This window comes from Mauremys reevesii, linkage group 1 (assembly GCF_016161935.1).
Source record: "Mauremys reevesii isolate NIE-2019 linkage group 1, ASM1616193v1, whole genome shotgun sequence".
Classification (NCBI taxonomy): Eukaryota; Metazoa; Chordata; order Testudines; family Geoemydidae; genus Mauremys; species Mauremys reevesii.
Window position 1 is genome coordinate 197,558,295 of NC_052623.1, and position 16,724 is coordinate 197,575,018.

At 45.0% G+C, this 16,724-nt stretch overlaps 2 protein-coding genes across 5 annotated transcripts in view; both read right to left on the reverse strand.

Annotated features, from left to right (window-relative positions):
* Positions 1–14,445, reverse strand: part of LOC120387072 (tyrosine-protein phosphatase non-receptor type substrate 1-like) — a 31,434-nt gene extending 16,989 nt beyond the window's left edge. The window contains exon 1 of one of the 4 annotated variants that reach the window (XM_039510054.1): positions 14,330–14,445. The gene's annotated coding sequence lies outside the window, so the exon portion shown is untranslated. Of the gene's footprint in view, positions 1–2,619; positions 2,823–12,784; positions 12,987–14,329 lie in introns of those variants that run through there. The other 3 variants (XM_039507664.1, XM_039509262.1, XM_039508484.1) reach the window with 3 other exon arrangements.
* On the reverse strand, positions 2,996–8,301 carry LOC120386585 (zinc finger MYM-type protein 1-like). The gene is made up of 2 exons (XM_039506398.1): positions 7,898–8,301; positions 2,996–5,331 (listed from the first exon to the last, which is right to left on the reverse strand). The coding sequence occupies exon 2, from the start codon at positions 5,311–5,313 to the stop codon at positions 3,559–3,561; it is 1,755 nt and encodes a 584-aa protein (XP_039362332.1). The 5' UTR covers positions 5,314–5,331; positions 7,898–8,301; the 3' UTR covers positions 2,996–3,558.
* Positions 14,446–16,724: the final 2,279 nt, after the last annotated feature.

The following is a 16,724-nucleotide window of genomic DNA, read 5'->3' on the forward strand; positions in this document are numbered from 1 at the left end:
TGAGTGCCCAAGTTGCCTGTGTGCCAAGTTTTTGAGAAAGTAAAATGGGGGGGAAAACTATTTTATGTGCAACAGCGTATTGTAACTTAATGAATGTCTTATTGTCCAAGAGACTTTAGGTAGTAACTTAAGGGTGACCTGCTAGAGAGAACAAAAAGGAGGTTGTCTCTTTTCTTCTTCATGATGTCTAGAGGGTTTTAAAACAAAACAAAACACAACAAGAAAAATATCAGATGTCTCATCTGGTCTTCCTAAAATTTGCTAGAGGACTTTTTGTTGGTTTCAGATGAAGACTGAGTTCGCTCTGCCCTTAATTGAAAGCAGGTAGGGTGCTGAATTTTTAATGATGGAAACATACGTAAATAAGATGCAATTACTCAGAAATACAGATTGCTAAAGTTCACAGTTTAGGTGGGTGTCAAGTTGTTACTGACTGGCTTATTAATTGTACACACAAGTCTTATCTATGCTAAAATATCCTATGACTGTTACTCCATCCTCTAGTCTGCACCGACCCTGAACCAACCCACTCATTTGTTTCACTTCCCGCAGTTCATCTTGTCTTTGGTTTGTAAGCACAGGGACTGACATTTACTCAGCTGTCCTTAGAATGCTCCAGGAAATCAGGGTGGGAAAGATCTGAATTTCTAATGTAAGAAAAATTTGTTGGGGTAGAGGGGGAAACTTCCCCACAGTTTCTTTTTCTTTGCAAATCAATTTTAATACAGATTATCTCCCATTCCTTGAGAACTAGAATGGTCTGATTAATGCGTGTCTTGTGCTCCTATTGTGACTGTGGCAAACAGAGGTAAACCAACCAGATAAAAGTTAAGTAAAGAAAGATTCTAAGAGGAAGACCCCTCCTGATTGTTGTGAAGGTACAAAGCTGAGAGACAAGGAGGGTGAGGTGATCTCTAGCTTGTCTTGCTCAACAACAGAAGGTTGTTGGGTCTATTATAGGAGTGGACGGGTGTGGTTCTGTGGCCTGCAATGCGCAGGAAGTCAGATTAGATGATCACCATTGTCCCATCTGACCTTAAAGTCTGTGTCTGATAAAAGATATTACTTTGCCCACTTTGTCTCTCCAATACCCTGGGACCAACACGGCTACAACCACTCTGCATACACGGTACAAAGCTAACATTTTAAAATCTAGTATTGTTAAAGTTGTCTTTGTGTGGCCCTGAATTGCGCCATTTATCATTTCATAATACCACAGCAAGTGGTAATGTGCGTTAAGGTCCAGATCCTTCGAAGACTTCAGCACCCGCTTAACTTTGTGCACTGTGCACTTGTGCAATTGAAGTCCATGAAACCACTCAGAGAGTTAGTCACAATGTGCAGGATTGAGTCTTACCTTGTGCAACTCTATGCACATTTTTTACAGTCCTTTGGGAGCCTTTAGCAGGTTTTTTACAAAATGTATTTTACTATTAGTATCACATTTATGTGTGGGTAGTCCCCATTGTAAGAGATTCTATTACTTCCAAGAATGGGAATACCAGTTCATACCAATACCACCACCTTACCTCTTGGTAAAGCAAAACTTCAAGAATGCCCTAACTGCATATGGATTTAAAGCTTCAGAATTATCTGCCATCTCTTTTTCTTCTCTTGTTTTGTTCGCTGAGTTTGACACAGACAACAGGAAATTTCTTTTAAAAAAATTCTCTCTCAAAAACCACACACCCGAAACTTGTGGGAATAAAAGGTTCAGCATCTCAGTGGCTATGTAGCAGTGCAGTCCCATGGAGGTCAATGGAGGATCTGGCCCAAAGACATTATACAATTTTCTTCACACTGGTAACTAGGTGTATGTTTACACAGCAGTGGGAGGTGTGTAGACATTCCTGAGCCAGCTCACTTAAAATAGCAGTACAGCCACATGTGAAGGGCCAGCCACCCGAGCATACACCCCAGGTCTCATCTGCTGTATAGACATATCTTGGGTGTTTGTATTAAACTTTAACAGAAAGACTATTCTTCAATTCTTTCAGCAACCAAATAACTTTTTCAGTTGGTTATAATGGCGCGGACATGAAGAAAAATAAATTTGAAAAGTGAACAGGTCATTGCCAGCCTGTCTCCAAACCTGTGACACCTAGATGAATATGCTGGCTAGATGAATATTCCTAAGGAGAATGAAGAACTAACTCATTCAGTTATGAACCACAGATGGAGTTCATCTACCTGCTCCTGCTGCCTGGCGTTTTCTCTGTTTCCCTTTTCTCTTTAACATTCACTCGTCTTTGTTCCAAAATGAATTGTAACCAGAGCTGGGCGGAGCTGGCAGTTAACAAATGTGGATCAAAATGCTGCTAAAGTTAAACTTCAGGATTCAGATTTATAACTTAGCCTCTTAACGGTTCACAAACAAATTCCGATTCAGCATTAACATGATTGTCCAAGCACAAAGTCACTGCAAGAAAACGCCTCTCTACCACATTTCCACCATATTCATTCCCTGTTGTTTTCTATCGTGAATTTTCAGTCACTAGAGCTTTCTTGTCTAAATTGCACTGGTTACTAATGAACATGACACACCAGCCAAGTAAAGTACAGCTTGTTAAAGCCGGGAGTCAGTTACCCCATTTGATGTATTAGTGACTGCAAACTTACCTTGCCTTGCAGCTGGGTGTTATTTTCAGCTCATCTGTTGTTTAATGACCTTTTTATCGCGCATTTTGTGGTCTCCTGCCTTTAGAACCTTTTGAGATCTACAATATAGCAGAACCTGCGATAGAGGAGCTGGAATTCCTGACATTGTCCTAAGAATCAGAGCGGTAGGGAGCAGAGCTCCTGCCGAGGAGCCCTACGCTGCTTGCGCACATAGGCGGCAGGTTTGTATAATTTTTGGTGGGGCCCAGAATGGGTGTAATCTCCCTCTCCCCCCCCCCCCGCCCTGTAAGATGATATATATATTTTATTAAATAGTGTAAAAATGGATTGGAAGCCATAAGCGTTTAAGTTTCTTTTTATTGCATAATATCACTATAATAAAAAATTATTTAACTAAGAATATCAGTAATTAATACTCTTTTGAATATGGAAACGACCATACACTGTTTATTCAATAATCCTCAAAACAAATACTTTCTAAAATTGCAACAAATATAGCCCCTTCTTTTGTGATGTGCTTTAGGAGGCAGCAAACACTTTTTGTCGTTGTTTGGTTCTTGAAATGAAGTCATCCAGGAGACTTGCAATGTCCAATTCAGAGGTAAAGTTTTTATGAACGTGCAGAAATGTCAAGTGATTTAGACGTTCTTGGCTCATTGTTGTTCGCAAATAATTTTTCAGTCGGCGCAAGCAACTGAATGAACGCTCAGCGGTGCAGGTTGTAGTCGGAATTGTGTAGAATAATTTCAGGAGAATTGTAACTTCTGACAACAGGTCACTTAAGCCTTCATTTTGTTTTAGAAATTGCTTCACTTCACTCACTGAAGTGAGCTGGCAATTTCTCAATCTGCAAATATCACTCAACATTTCTAAATGAAGAAATAGTTTCTCCATGTTGATGTCACCATGGAATGCTTCACTTATTTGGACAATGTCCTGTTATGAGCCATTTGCTGCCTCAGTTATAAGCTTCTCCAATTTTACTGCGAATGTAAAGCTTTCTGTTGAAAACCTCTGTTCAATTGCAACTTTGCAAGCATCAATGATCTCAACATATATTTGATGAAAATACTCTTTAGGGTCACTGAAGGTGTGGGGAAGGCTTCCATGGTCGACCCATCTTGGAGGTTTGCGTTTTCTTGGGAGTGTAGGCTCATCTAAATAAAGATTTCTTGCCTTCTCTACCGTTGTTTCCCAAAAGCGATTGTATGATGAGTCAGTACGCATCCCACTCAACACCTCTTGCAATAGGCCAACTTTCTTCATAACGCTTGTCAATGACACATTTGAGCTTTGAATTTTTGCATTAGCTTCTTCTACCGGACCCATGGCTTTCACAAGAACTGTTAGTATAAAGTATGTTGAAAAAGATTGAAGTTGCTTTGAGAATCCACTACATTTTAAGCCAAATTCATCAGAAGAGTAACTAAGTTCATCTAGGCAGTTCATCATGGCCTTGTAGTTTTGGAGCAGTGATTTAATGCTACTGATCCTTAGTGTCCATCTTGTTGGGCACAATGGTCGTAAAGAAGGTTCTCCTTCACTCTGAAACTCTCTGAATGCTGCCATACGTTTTGGTGACTCCCTGAAGGCATTGATGAGATCTTTCACCATAAAAAACATATAACGACACTCTTGAATATTATGCAGGGCATCCTGCGTGGCAAGGTTAAGAGAATGTGCAGCACAATGCACAAATTCTGCTCTCGGCTCTCGTTCCTTCACTCTGGCTTGGACCCCAGTAAATTTGCCAGACACATTACTGGCTCCGTCGTAACACTGCCCCCGGCAATCAGAAAAGGGCAAATCACACCTGAGAAGTGTATCTTCCACAATTTTGAAAAGAGAAGCAGCATCCATTGTGTCAGTTTGGTAAAACCCAATAAACTCCTCATAAATCTCCCAGTCTTCACTAGAAAAGAACCTTAAAGAAAAACTTACTTGTTCTTTTCTTGACAAATCGGTAGTCTCATCCATTACAATGGCATAAAACTTAGAAGCCTTTATCTTTTGCACAATTTTTCTTAGCGCCGTCATTGCCATCATTTCGATTATTTCATTAATAACCTCATGTGATATCCACTTGTATTTTGTGCGATTGAGCCACTGTCTCAGTTCCTCAGAATCTGTACTGCGTAGCAACAAGAGCTGCGTCAAATTTGAATCACTGTCATTATGTCCACGTAGTGCTATTCCTTGTTGAGCTAGGTACTGAACACTGGTAAAAATGTTGTGCAGTGCAATCCTAGCTGACTGCGATTCTTTTCTGTAACTGGCTGACACTAGTGCAGAAACATTTACCTGTGATTGCAGAGCAGCATATTTCATTACTGCTTCCTTGTGACAGGAGGATTTTTCGTGTGATGTAAAACCACGCAATGCATGTTTCCAATTTTGAAATCCAGATGAAATAAATGTTGGTTCAGCCTTCGTAGAAAATATTAAGATCTTCTTTTCAGAACAGTTTTTGCAGACTGAGCAAAAAGCTCTGTTTAATTTGATATTGTACTCCAACCACTTAAATCTTGATAGCCAAGATTGCTGAAAACTCCTTTTCTTATCATCTTGTGGATTTGCCACTTCTTTCTTTTGTATAACTTCAGTTTCAAAGCTGGGTGTTGAACTCAGGCCATCACTTGATGAATTACCCTTTTCTTCTTTTTCTCTGGGTAACTTTATTAAGAATTTATCCATTGTTGATCATTAATGGTCCTACAAATCAAGAATTTGTTGTTGGGATAAAATGAAGCTACAACACGTCGGTGCCACAAGATTACAAGGGTCAATTAAAAGTGGAAAGTCAGAAGCAGCACTTGCCTGCTTCAATATATTATACTTTGTTGTACCTGTTGTGATGAAGTGGGAATGTTCTTAATGTTTTCTCTGAATACTGTGTGAGTGCCTCAGTTTCCCCTGCAAGGTGCCAACTGAAGGTGTTGGGATAAAGAAATCAGGTGGCCTCCTGGTCTGGAAGAGACACAAAGGCCAGAGGAGGGGCTAGAGGGACTGTCAGTTTGGAGCTGGCTGGGGAAAGAGAGAGGCACCCAGAACTTGGGGCTGGGGAACCCAGCCCCAGAAGTGGATCTGACTGAGGGGTCCTGTTTTCTGTACCTACAAGCTCTGTTTTAGACTGTGTTCCTGTCATCTAATAAGCCTCCTGTATTACCAACTGACTGAGAGTCATGTCTGACTGTGGAGTTGGGGTGCAGGACCCTCTAGCTTACCTAGGAGCCCCACCTGTGCGGACAGCGCATGCTGAATGCTCCGAGGTCAGACCCAGGAAGGTGTAAGTTTCTTGCCCTGGAGACAGTATGCTCAGAGAGAGGAGGCTCCCCCAGAGTCCTGACTGTCTTTGTATGGAGTAGTTCTAGAGCAGGGGTCACCAACCTTTCAGCAGTGGTGTGCTGAGTTTTCATGCATACGCTTTAATTTAAGGTTTCATGTGCCAGTAATCATAGATTATTAGGGTTCGAAGGGATCTCAGGAGGTTATCTAGTCCAATCCCCTGCTTATGGCAGGACCAATCCCCCAATGGCCCCCTCAAGGATTGAACTCACAACCCTCCGTTTAGCAGGCTAATGATCAAACCACTAAACTACGACCCCAACCCTCCCCCCAATACATTTGACTGTTTTTAGAAGGTATCTCTATAAGTCTATAATTTATAACAACTACTGTTGTATGTAAAGTAAACAAGGCTTTCAAAATGTTTCAGAAGCTTTATTTAAAATTAAATTAAAATGCAGATCTTATTAGTTTACTGTGATCCTTGCCTTTGCTTTTCCTTGTTGAGTTTTCCAATGTCTGGTGGCACCTATTTAGATACTTTAAGTTGCACACAGGCTTCTGAGTTATAATTTGATAACTGGCTGGCAGGAGGTCAGAGGCTGGAACCCCAGATTGGCAGCTGCGGTGAGTGGAGTTGGTGGCTGGTAGGGCTGAGCAGGGCAGGGGGCCTGCGCTGAAACTCCAACTGGAAGCAAGGTGAGTGGGGTTGCGGGAACTCTGGCTAGTAAGGGCCAGCAGAGGGAACCCCAGAACGAGGTTGGGCTGAGCAGCTCAGCCTGCACCACATGCCATGAAAAATCAGCTTGCGGCCAACCCCTGTTCTAGAGCATCCCAGCATCCTCTTCTACACCATGCGCTTCCCGAAAGTCTGCACAGGGCACTGACTCTCCCTCCTCTCTGGCCTTTGTCTTTTTTCCAGGCATTAGGAGGCCACCTGATCTCTTTGTTCTCCAACACCTTCAGTTGGCACCTTGCAGGAGAGTGGCCCAGGCCATCAGTTGCCTGGAGGCAGGGTTGCAGCCCTTCTCTGTGCAGACACCATCACACTGGCCCTCTAGGGCTTTACAACAATCACACCCCTTTATCCCACCATCTAGAGCCTTAAGAAATACATTGGGGAAACTGAGGCACACAGACAGTATTCAGAGAAAACACCTGTATACGACCAGTTACATACTTTGAAGGGTGTAAAATAATCAAATATTGTGCTAAATACAAGGATACTCCAAACTGACCACCAAATTTAAGTTGCATGTTTTTCCCCTCAGGTGAGGGTTCTGGGGTGGGGCTGGGGGGTTCACAGTGCAGGAGCGTGCTCGGTGCTGGGGGTGCAGGCTTTGGGGTGAGGCAGGGCTGAGGATGAGGAACTTGGGGTGCAGACAGGCTGCCCCAGGGCTAGGGCCAGAGAGGACTCCCCATCACCACCACTGGCAGCAGCAAGCTCCAGGGGAGGGACCCCTCCTCTCCCCCCTGCCCCCCACAGCACACTCACTCTGCACCACAGTCACTGCATATGTTCCTTCCTAGGGCCCCTCAGGTCCAGAAAGCCCACTCACCTCCCCTGTGATGGGTACTAGGGGGTGGGGGTTGCCATCACAGGTAGCCTTCCATGTTGCTGCCCCTCACCATAACTTCACTATGGATGGGGCTGCCCCTTGCCCAGCATGGGGCAGAAGTGGGGTCTGTACGGTGATGGCTATGGGGCAGGGGAGCAGGGTGTCATAAAATTCACCTAAGCCCAGCTGCTCAGGTAGGTCTATGAATCCCCCTCCCCCATCTGCCCTGTGGTGGGTGGATGCTGGAGGGGAGGGGCACTGCCTTCACATATGGCTTCCTGCCTCCCTGACCCCTGCTGCAGCCTGCAGCCCCTCACCGTAGCTTCAGTGGGGGGGGGACGAACGGTGGGAGGGGATGGTGGCATGGGGCTGCCCCTTCCCCAGCGTTGGGCAGGAGTGGGGGCTGGGAGGGAATCATAGGGTCAAACACTCACGGAAGCCCAGGACCTGCTCAGGTGGGTGAGGTCAGTCTCCGAGTCCTGGCCGGAAGTGCCCTTTGCATCTCCTGCAGGTAGGGGGGGAGGGGAGGGGAGGGGAGGGATGCCAAACATGGCACAGCCCCCTCCCCTCCCCCGGCCAGTGCTCCAGCAAGCAACAGCAGCAGAGGCAACAGGCAAGGCAAGGGAGAGAGACATGCCTGCGTTTAAGCCTCCAGCCTCCAGGGTGGGGCAGAGGAGAGGGCTGCCACCAGCACGGCGGGCCCCCCTCCCCCTCCCCCTCCCCCTCACTCGGAGATGGTACAGTCAGCAGCAGCTTGCACTCACTGCTGACTGCTGAGCGGCAAGGAAGAGACTGAGACAGGCAGACGCAGCTGCCTGCGTTCAGGCAGTTAAGCTCTCTGGGGCCCGGCGGGGAGGGGAGGGGGGAAGCTCTCCAGCCCTGGCGGCGGCGGCGGCGGACATTGGTGGGGCAGAGCCCCTGCCTGGGATTTATTCATGGGGCTAAAGCCCCAGAGCCCCATGTAAGTCAGCGCCCATGCTTGCGCATGACTGTATTCAGTAAGAATGAGCCCTTGCCTTGGTGCAAAGTTGAATCCTGAATATGCAACTTCCTGATTTAGACCTCTTGTTGCTTTCATCTTTAGAGTACCAGCATCTTCAAAGGCAGCTAAATCAAAATAGAAACTCAATATTTTAGATATGATTGTACAAATGGTTTCATCCCAAAGATTTCATTTCAAGCCGCATTGCTCATCTGTTCCATGCAACCCAGATCGCAATATTACTCATATACCTCTGAAGATTTTTAAATGAAGACTCAACCATCCAGGAGACTTTTGCATGTCACTTCTGAATTAGCGTGAATATTTATTCACTTTGCAAATCCTTCCTGTCTCTGAATGTGGATTTCACAGGGTAGATTTGGCCAAGAAGGAATTACAGTTCTGCACTTCAGAAACATGTGCTGAATGTTCAACCCATAGTTAACCTATACCTGAATCTCATGTTTGGCATCTATGTGTTTGTTTTGTAAGAGATCAAATTAAGTTTCATAAGTATTCTCCAGACAACTGAATGATGATTGTGTAAAGTACACGCTGGGTGCACAGAATATACTATCTTTTTATTGAAGGAGGCAGGAATATATCCTTGCTGAACAACTGTGGGGCACGTAAGGAAAGTTTAAACGACAGATTCGAGTCTCACTATTCCTAGATCTATGCATAGCAAGTGAAAGGACTGTAAGTTTAACACACAGGAGCAACTAAAAATGAATTGTGTGATGTCCGCCCACAGAATACTGCTGTATAACATATACCACTGAGAAGCCTGGCCTGAGGAAAATGGCACTGTTTCCCTTTAAATAGGAAACTTCCCTCAAAAGAAATTTTGCCTTTGGTTTCAATGGAAGCAGATTCAGGTCCTGTCATCTGAAATAAATGAGAGCAGGATTTCATCTGTCACATCTAGCAACAACCTTTGTTGTAGTATAAGGGGGAAAACTCTCCAGTGGTGTTTCAAATCCCGATAGCCCCCTAACTGCGAATGTTTGCACTTGCACATGTAGCCAGCCATCTGGTTAGCAGTTCCACATCCTAAGGGAGTCATTGAGTACCAAATGGCCTTTGCTGCAGCCAGCATCAGTATGGGTCAGGGGAACATGGCACAAAGTCAGGGGACCTGGTGCACCCATTTCTGATGAAACTGTACCCTCTTGGGGATCTGTTAGACCAGTGGTTTTCAAACTTTTTTCTAGTGACCCCGTTGAAGAAAGACCCAGTTAATGCCCGTGACCCAGTGGAGCTGGGGGTGAGGGGTTTGGGGTGCGGGAGGGGGTCACGGCTCTGGGTTGGGACCGGAGATGAGGAGTTTGGGGTGCAGGAAGGGGTTCCAGGTTGGGGGGACTCATGGCTGGGGCAGGAGATTGGGGCGCTGGGTTGGGGCACAGGCTTACCTTAGGTGGCTCTCGGTCAGCAGCTCAGCAGGGGTGCTAAGGCAGGCTTCCTGCCTGTCCTGGCACCGCGGACCGCGCTGAGCCCTGGAAGCAGCCAGCAGCAGGTCTGGCTCCTAGGCGGAGGTAAGCAAGCGGCTCCGCGTGACTCTCACCCACAGGCACCGCCCCCTCCAGCTCCCATTGGCCAGTGCTCAGGGCAGGGGCAGCGCACGGAGCCCCGTACCCCCCACCCCTCGCCTAGGAGCCAGACCTTCTGACCACTTCCGGGGTGCAGCACAGTGTCAGAACAGGTAGGGATTAGCCTGCTTTAGCCGGGCAGCACCGCCGACGGGACTTTTAATGGCTTGGTTGGCAGTACTGACCAAAGCCTCCGCGACCCAGTGCCTTACATTCCGCGACCCAGTACTGGGTCATGACCCACAATTTGAAAACCACTGTGTTAGACCCAACATAGGAGAGGAGTGAATCCAATGTAAAACAAGGTTTGAAATTTGGTAGAAACTCACTGATTTCCATTCATCTAGAGTCACAGAGCTTCAAGCCAGAAGGGACCACCATATCTTCTAGACTGACCTCCTGCACATCACAGGCCTCTAAATTCCACCCTGTTACCTGTTTTGAGCCCAATAACCTGGATTAAACAAAAGTATTACAGCCCCCAAGACAGTAAACTATTGTATGCCACAGGCAGAGAAAAGGAGTGACTGAGGTGTGCCAGTGCCCGAGGCCCCTGCAATGGCAGGGAATTGATTTGGTGAGATATACCCAGATGATCCTAGCAAACCATATGCACTCCATAAGGTTAAAAAAAACAACAAGCACTCCAAATTTCCTGCCAATCTGACCTAGGTAAAAATTTCTTCCTGATCCTGGAAACGCTGATCAATTCAACCCTGAGCATGTGAGCAAAACCCACCAGCCAAGCACCTCAGAAAGAGAATTCTTTGTACTGCATCAGAGCACTGGCCCACCAGTGCAGTGTCCCATCTCCACTGTTTCCATCTCTGATGCTTCAGAGGAAGGGCAAAAAAAAATTAATCTTGAATATATCATGAGGGAAAATAATTCCTTCCTGACCCCTACAGGTGACAGGCTGACGCCCTGAAGCATGAGATTTAGGAACAGAAGATAGGACCAAAAGGGAATCCCTGGGCCACCAAACCCAACCTCACTCCCATCACAGTTTCCATCTCATAAAATTTATCAAGCTCTATCTTGAAACTAATTAGGCTGTTTGCTGCCACAAATCCTACTGGGAGGCTCTTCAAGAATGTTTCAAACCAAATTATACTTCAGGGACACTGCTTACCTCAGCTCTTCGCTGTGGAGGAGATGGCATAGTTCAGTCCAAGAAGTTTTAGAGCTACAATTATAAATATCACTCACTTTCTTTTTAATCTCAAGCAAACTCTGCAGCAAGTGAACTGACCTCTACACCTCTTGTGGCAGCAAGACCAATACACAAGGAATCATCTCACCACCAGACTTTCCCCAAATTTCCAGCATGAGGGCCAAACAGGAGATAGTCTTGATCAAGTGAAAACTCTTCCATCATATTGGGGTGCTGCTTTTGACTTGAAGCCCTGCAAGTCAGAAGGCTGTTTTCAGGGGAATGGTGCTGTGGAAAAACAAAAACTTCAGAGGGGCTGAACGTTCACAAGTCTAAGCCTATTCTTGTCACTGTTCTTCCAGCAGATAAAAATAAGAATGAGACAAACTACGTCTGTGTGATCTTTCTAAGTGAAAGGTTCTTGTTCAGTTTTTGGCGCAATAAAAAAGTGACGTTGATTTCAAAGGAAAGCAAATGACCTTTATATGGAGAAGTGATATCCTCTTAGCAGAATGCAAACCCATTGCACACGTCCGAGCCACAGAATAACCAGTTTCCAGAGAGCTCACAGTCTGAAATAGTTCACCACAGATAAAGGTTAGAAAATTAGTTACAAGCCTTTTGACACTTCTAGCCACAAAAATCACACCTAAAATGGAGTTGCATAATATTGTCTTTTCTAGTTCTCTCCAAATATTGAACCCCTTCAGGAGTTTAGGCCAGAGGCTTCCCCAGGCACTTCTTGTGGAAGGATTGAAAGGAACCATTTTTCTCTTCCTTTCTTCTGTGGAGAGAGGCTGGAGAGGTAGCAGAAAGAACTGAAATTGTCTTGAATTCACAGAACCATTTAGATTCACTGATGTCAGGCCACATATTGAATTATTCAAGCCCAATATCTAGTATTTTTATTCTCCAAAGCATTATACAAATATTAAACTTCAAACCCCTCAAGAGGTACACAAGTATTAACATATTGACTCAATTTACAGGAAGCAACCTGGCCCCATATGGTACAATACCTCTTTTCCCTCTGCACAAAGGGTAAAATCCTGGCCATATTGAAGTCAACGGGAATTATGGCATTAACTTCACTGGGTGCAGGATTTCATTCTAAGACGCCAGTGGCTCCTAGTGGAAAAGGCCTTCCGCATAATGAGAACACCTCATCTCTTCATACAGACTGCTGCACTGAAAGTCCACTCTAGTCTGTTACGCTCTTAATAGCAACTCAGCTCTCAGAGAGGACCTGCCATGCAAAGATTTCAAATCAGTTTGCACCCATTAACAAGCCCCAGGACGCCACTGTGAGGTCACTATGTTGAGTTTTCTTAGCTCTATTTTACAGATGGAGAATTAGGCACAGAGGACCTGATTCTCTGTTGTCTTGCACCTTGTAGCTTGGCTAACTGACAAATAATGGACCCTATGATAACTATGCAACCCTATGCAAACAGTCAAAGGATATGAACAACAAGGAGGAATAGTGTAGCAGATCCTCCCCATTCCAGCCTGGGATGCAGCTTCTGCCTCAATTTCCCCTCTCTTGTACAAGCTGGCAGGGCAACTCACTAGCCTGTGCATCAAATGAAGTTCTTACCAGTGTCGGTATCTCAGTCCCTCTCCCCAAGGATGGATTTGTTATTCAAACACAAACACAATTCAGCATCAATCAAAACTGGTAAACCAGGTCCTGCCACCTCTCTCTCCTATGGTCCCTGCCTCTGAGGACTTCCGCTGTTGCCAACCCAGCAGGTATCCTCAGCCAGGTCCATGTGGGGAACTCCCTTCTGGCTCGTCTCCCTGACCCTGGGTTACCTGGAAGAGCCTTTTCGCAGCTCTGGCCTCAATTTAGTTGCTTGCTGGCTTCTTGAGGATCTTCAAGCAGTCACCTGATCCCTGGCCTCTCAGCATCAGTGGGGAGGCCACTGATTAATCACAACTGGGCCGGACCCAATTCCTCTTAAACAGCTATTTGTTAAAGGCCAGTACTACTATCTGATATAGTTTGGCTGAAAGGTTCTTTGTAGTTAAGATCTGTAGTTAATGTAGTTAATCTCCCCAGTCTTCAGGTTAGGCTCAGTGGCCTGTGCTCTGATTTGGCTCCTATTTTATGTGGAATGCATTTTTGCATTGAAAATCAGTGACACAGCCTAGTCATTAGAATGATTTAGTTATCATTTGTGTTAGAGCAGTGCAGAGAGGCCCCTCTCAGGCAGGTATCAAGGCCTCATTGTGCCAGGCACTGTACCGACATACTAGAAAAAAGGCAGCATTGCATTCTTTCTGGGCCCTCATATGAAAAACATCTATTCCTCATGATACATGGCACCTGTGCTTCTCCAGGGACTCCATGACTTCCTCATTCATCTCTAGGGTGGTCACATTATTTGTTAAAGTTCTTTGGCTAATTTCCAATCCACATGCTAGTGTGCAGATATAAATCAATTTCAATTAATTATTGCTTCCCTCCCAATCTGGATTTCTTGAGACATTCAATCTGGTAGGGGGAGATTTTCAAAGGGACAAACGACAGTTAGGTGACTAACTCCAAGTGAAAATCAGCCCTTTGAAAATCTCCTCTTTAGACTGTAAGATCCAGGGGGCAGGAGCTGTTATTCACTGTCTCTTTGCACAGTGCTTAGCATAATGGTGACCTGATCTAGGTGGCCTCCAAGGAATCCAGCAACAAAAATGTTAAAGTAATAACTGCAGGGAATGCCTTGCTAAAGCCAAATGAATCACAACCCTCTATTTGCAGAACTGGAAAGGCTGAAATTTTTTAACAGATAGACTTGACATTTAAGTAATCGAATGTGATTTGTTCATGGAGCTGCTAGGAAGCAACCTCCCACTTACCAATCCACCCCCTCCCCATGTGCTATTAATCCTTAGCTACAAAAGGGGACGGTTATGCGAGATAAAAGGGTCACACCGGAGCATTTAGCTTAGTTTTCACACACAATACAAAATCCTTGATTTTCTGGGTTTGCATGTGTTCTAACTAGGGACAGAAGGAGGGTGAATTTGTGGATTCTGACCATGTCAAAAGCCTTCATTACACCCCACAGGAGCACCACCCCCTCCCCAATAGCTAGACAGCTTAAATCAGAAACTATTTGTTTGCAATAAATCGAGCTCTTACCAGGTGTCTTCTCTTCTACAGCATGCAGTTCTGTTCACACCAAGCCCACTGCATGTTTCTCAGCAGAGCACTTCAGCAAGGGTGAGGGATGGCGCCATCCCACATAGCACAGTGTGTGCAAACCACAGTTCAGTTATGAAGTCCTGTATCTCTAGTACATGATAGTATAGTGGTTCAGAAAACTTCAAAGGGCAGACACTGCTCACCACTAGAGCGCCTTTCCAGTGGAACAGAAAAAATATTGTGTCAAAAATCTACACAATACCATGGGACCCTTTTGATTCTGATTCTGCCCCCCAGCAATTTTGTTTCCTGGGAATTTCAAAATGTTGACATTTGGTTTCAGTTCAGAACAATTTTCTCGCTAATGTTGTAATTTCCCATGGACTGGATAGTCCAAGTTTCAACCAGCTGTACTCACCGCAGAGAGCTGGGCTGTGTGTTTGTCACGACACAACAGCATGATGTATTTTGTACTTTCACACTGTTTTTATCCACGGATCTCAAAGTGCTTCACAAACTTGAATCCTCCCAGCAGCCCTGTGAGTTGGGTAAATACAACTACCCAGGGGCTGGCTTTATGTCTGATATACACAGACTGCCAGCATAAAGCAAGGTGCAATGACAGCCAGGAGGTGGATGCCATTGCCTTGTGCTATGACAACCTCACCTGGGCCAGGGGGAGCAGTGTCATCCAAAAGCAGGTCGGCTATCTAGGGTTTTGGGGGCATATGGTGAAGGCAGTCAGAGGAGGCCCTGATCTTTTTTGGGTAGCCTCTGCTAGCAGCATTGCTGCAGAGTTTCTGCTTTAATCTACAGCTGCTAGCAGAACCCCCTGAGTAGAGATATTCCTATCCTCATCTGGAGGCAAATCCCCCACATGGTACAACCCAAGGCACACAGTGAAGAACAAATGAGTTGCCCAAATTTATAAAGGGACAGAGGCAGGAACGGACCCCAGATCTCTTCTGCCCAGGCTGCTGCTCTGCCCACTAGGTTCCACCTCCCTCCTCTGGCAGAACTCTCCTAAAACTACATTGCTAGTTTGGTGTATCTTGTGCTGCTGGCAGACCAGCTCAGATCAGGGCAATGGGCCAATTCACTTGTGTATTAGGCTAGAGCAAAATGAGTGTAAATGCAAGAGTGTATTCAGGTGTTTAAACTTCACGAAAACTGGTGGAATGTTTCTTGTATTGTTTTCACTGATCCGTTTCAGTTACAATGTAATAGCAAACATTTACATTGTGTATATGCCCCTTAACTATAACCCATCAAAGAAATCTTGTGCAATGCTAATGAAGGACGTTAACAGAAAATGCTAATTTCAAAGCAAGTGGTCTTTATGTGGGATGACGGAAGTCAAAGCCTCCAAGTGCATTCCTCACTTACCATCATCAAAGGAAAAGCCCAGGTGGGAAGACACTGTCAGCTTGTGTTCTATCAGAAGATGATATAAGAATGAATTCCAAGAAAGATACTTCATATCTGGACTGTTACAGGGATGTGCACCAGACACAAAGCGGAGATCTCCAGAGACAATCTGGGTACCCTAAAAAAGATTTTTGGGAGCCTGGCAGTTTATTACATCACTGCCACCATTTTGAATTACAAACTGTCACTCACCTGTTGTTATACTTTACCTGCTTTATCCTCTCAAAAACTTTCATTTCCTTTTCTTAGTTCTATAGTTCTATAATAAATTCTATAGTTAGTTTACTATAAAATTGGCTGCCAGCGTTGTCTTTGGTTTAAGATCTAGGGTAACAATTGATCTAGGGTAAGTGGCTGGTCTCTTGGGACTGGGAACAACCTGATGTGATTTTTTATTTAAATAAACATTATCACAAAGTTCAGTTTGCCTGGGTGGCAAGGTAGGCTGGAGACTCTAAAGGGACTCTATGGTAAGACTGATATAGTGATCCAGACATTCACATTGATTATTGACTTGATGAAATCTAATTACAAAACACATCACCAGCTTGGGGTGTCTGTCCTGTTTCTTACAGTCTGCCTCAAGGTAGCCAGTCTCAGTGGTGTCACTCCAGACAACAGGTTTCAGAGTGGTAGCCGTGTTAGTCTGCATCAGCAAAAAGAACTAGGAGTCTTTGTGGCACCTTAGAGACTAACACATTTATTTGAGCATAAGCTTTCATGGGCTAAAGTCCACTTCATCAGATGCATGCAGTGGAAAATACAGTTGGAAGATTGTGTGTGTGTGTGTATATATATATATATACACACACACACACACTCACGCACACAGAGAGAGAGAACATGAAAAAATGGTGTTGCCGTACCAATTCTAATGAGATTAATTGATTAAGGTGGACATTTTTATTGCGGGGGAGGTGTTCAATTTATTCATCCAGCTCAGATTAATGACAGGGTGATCTTG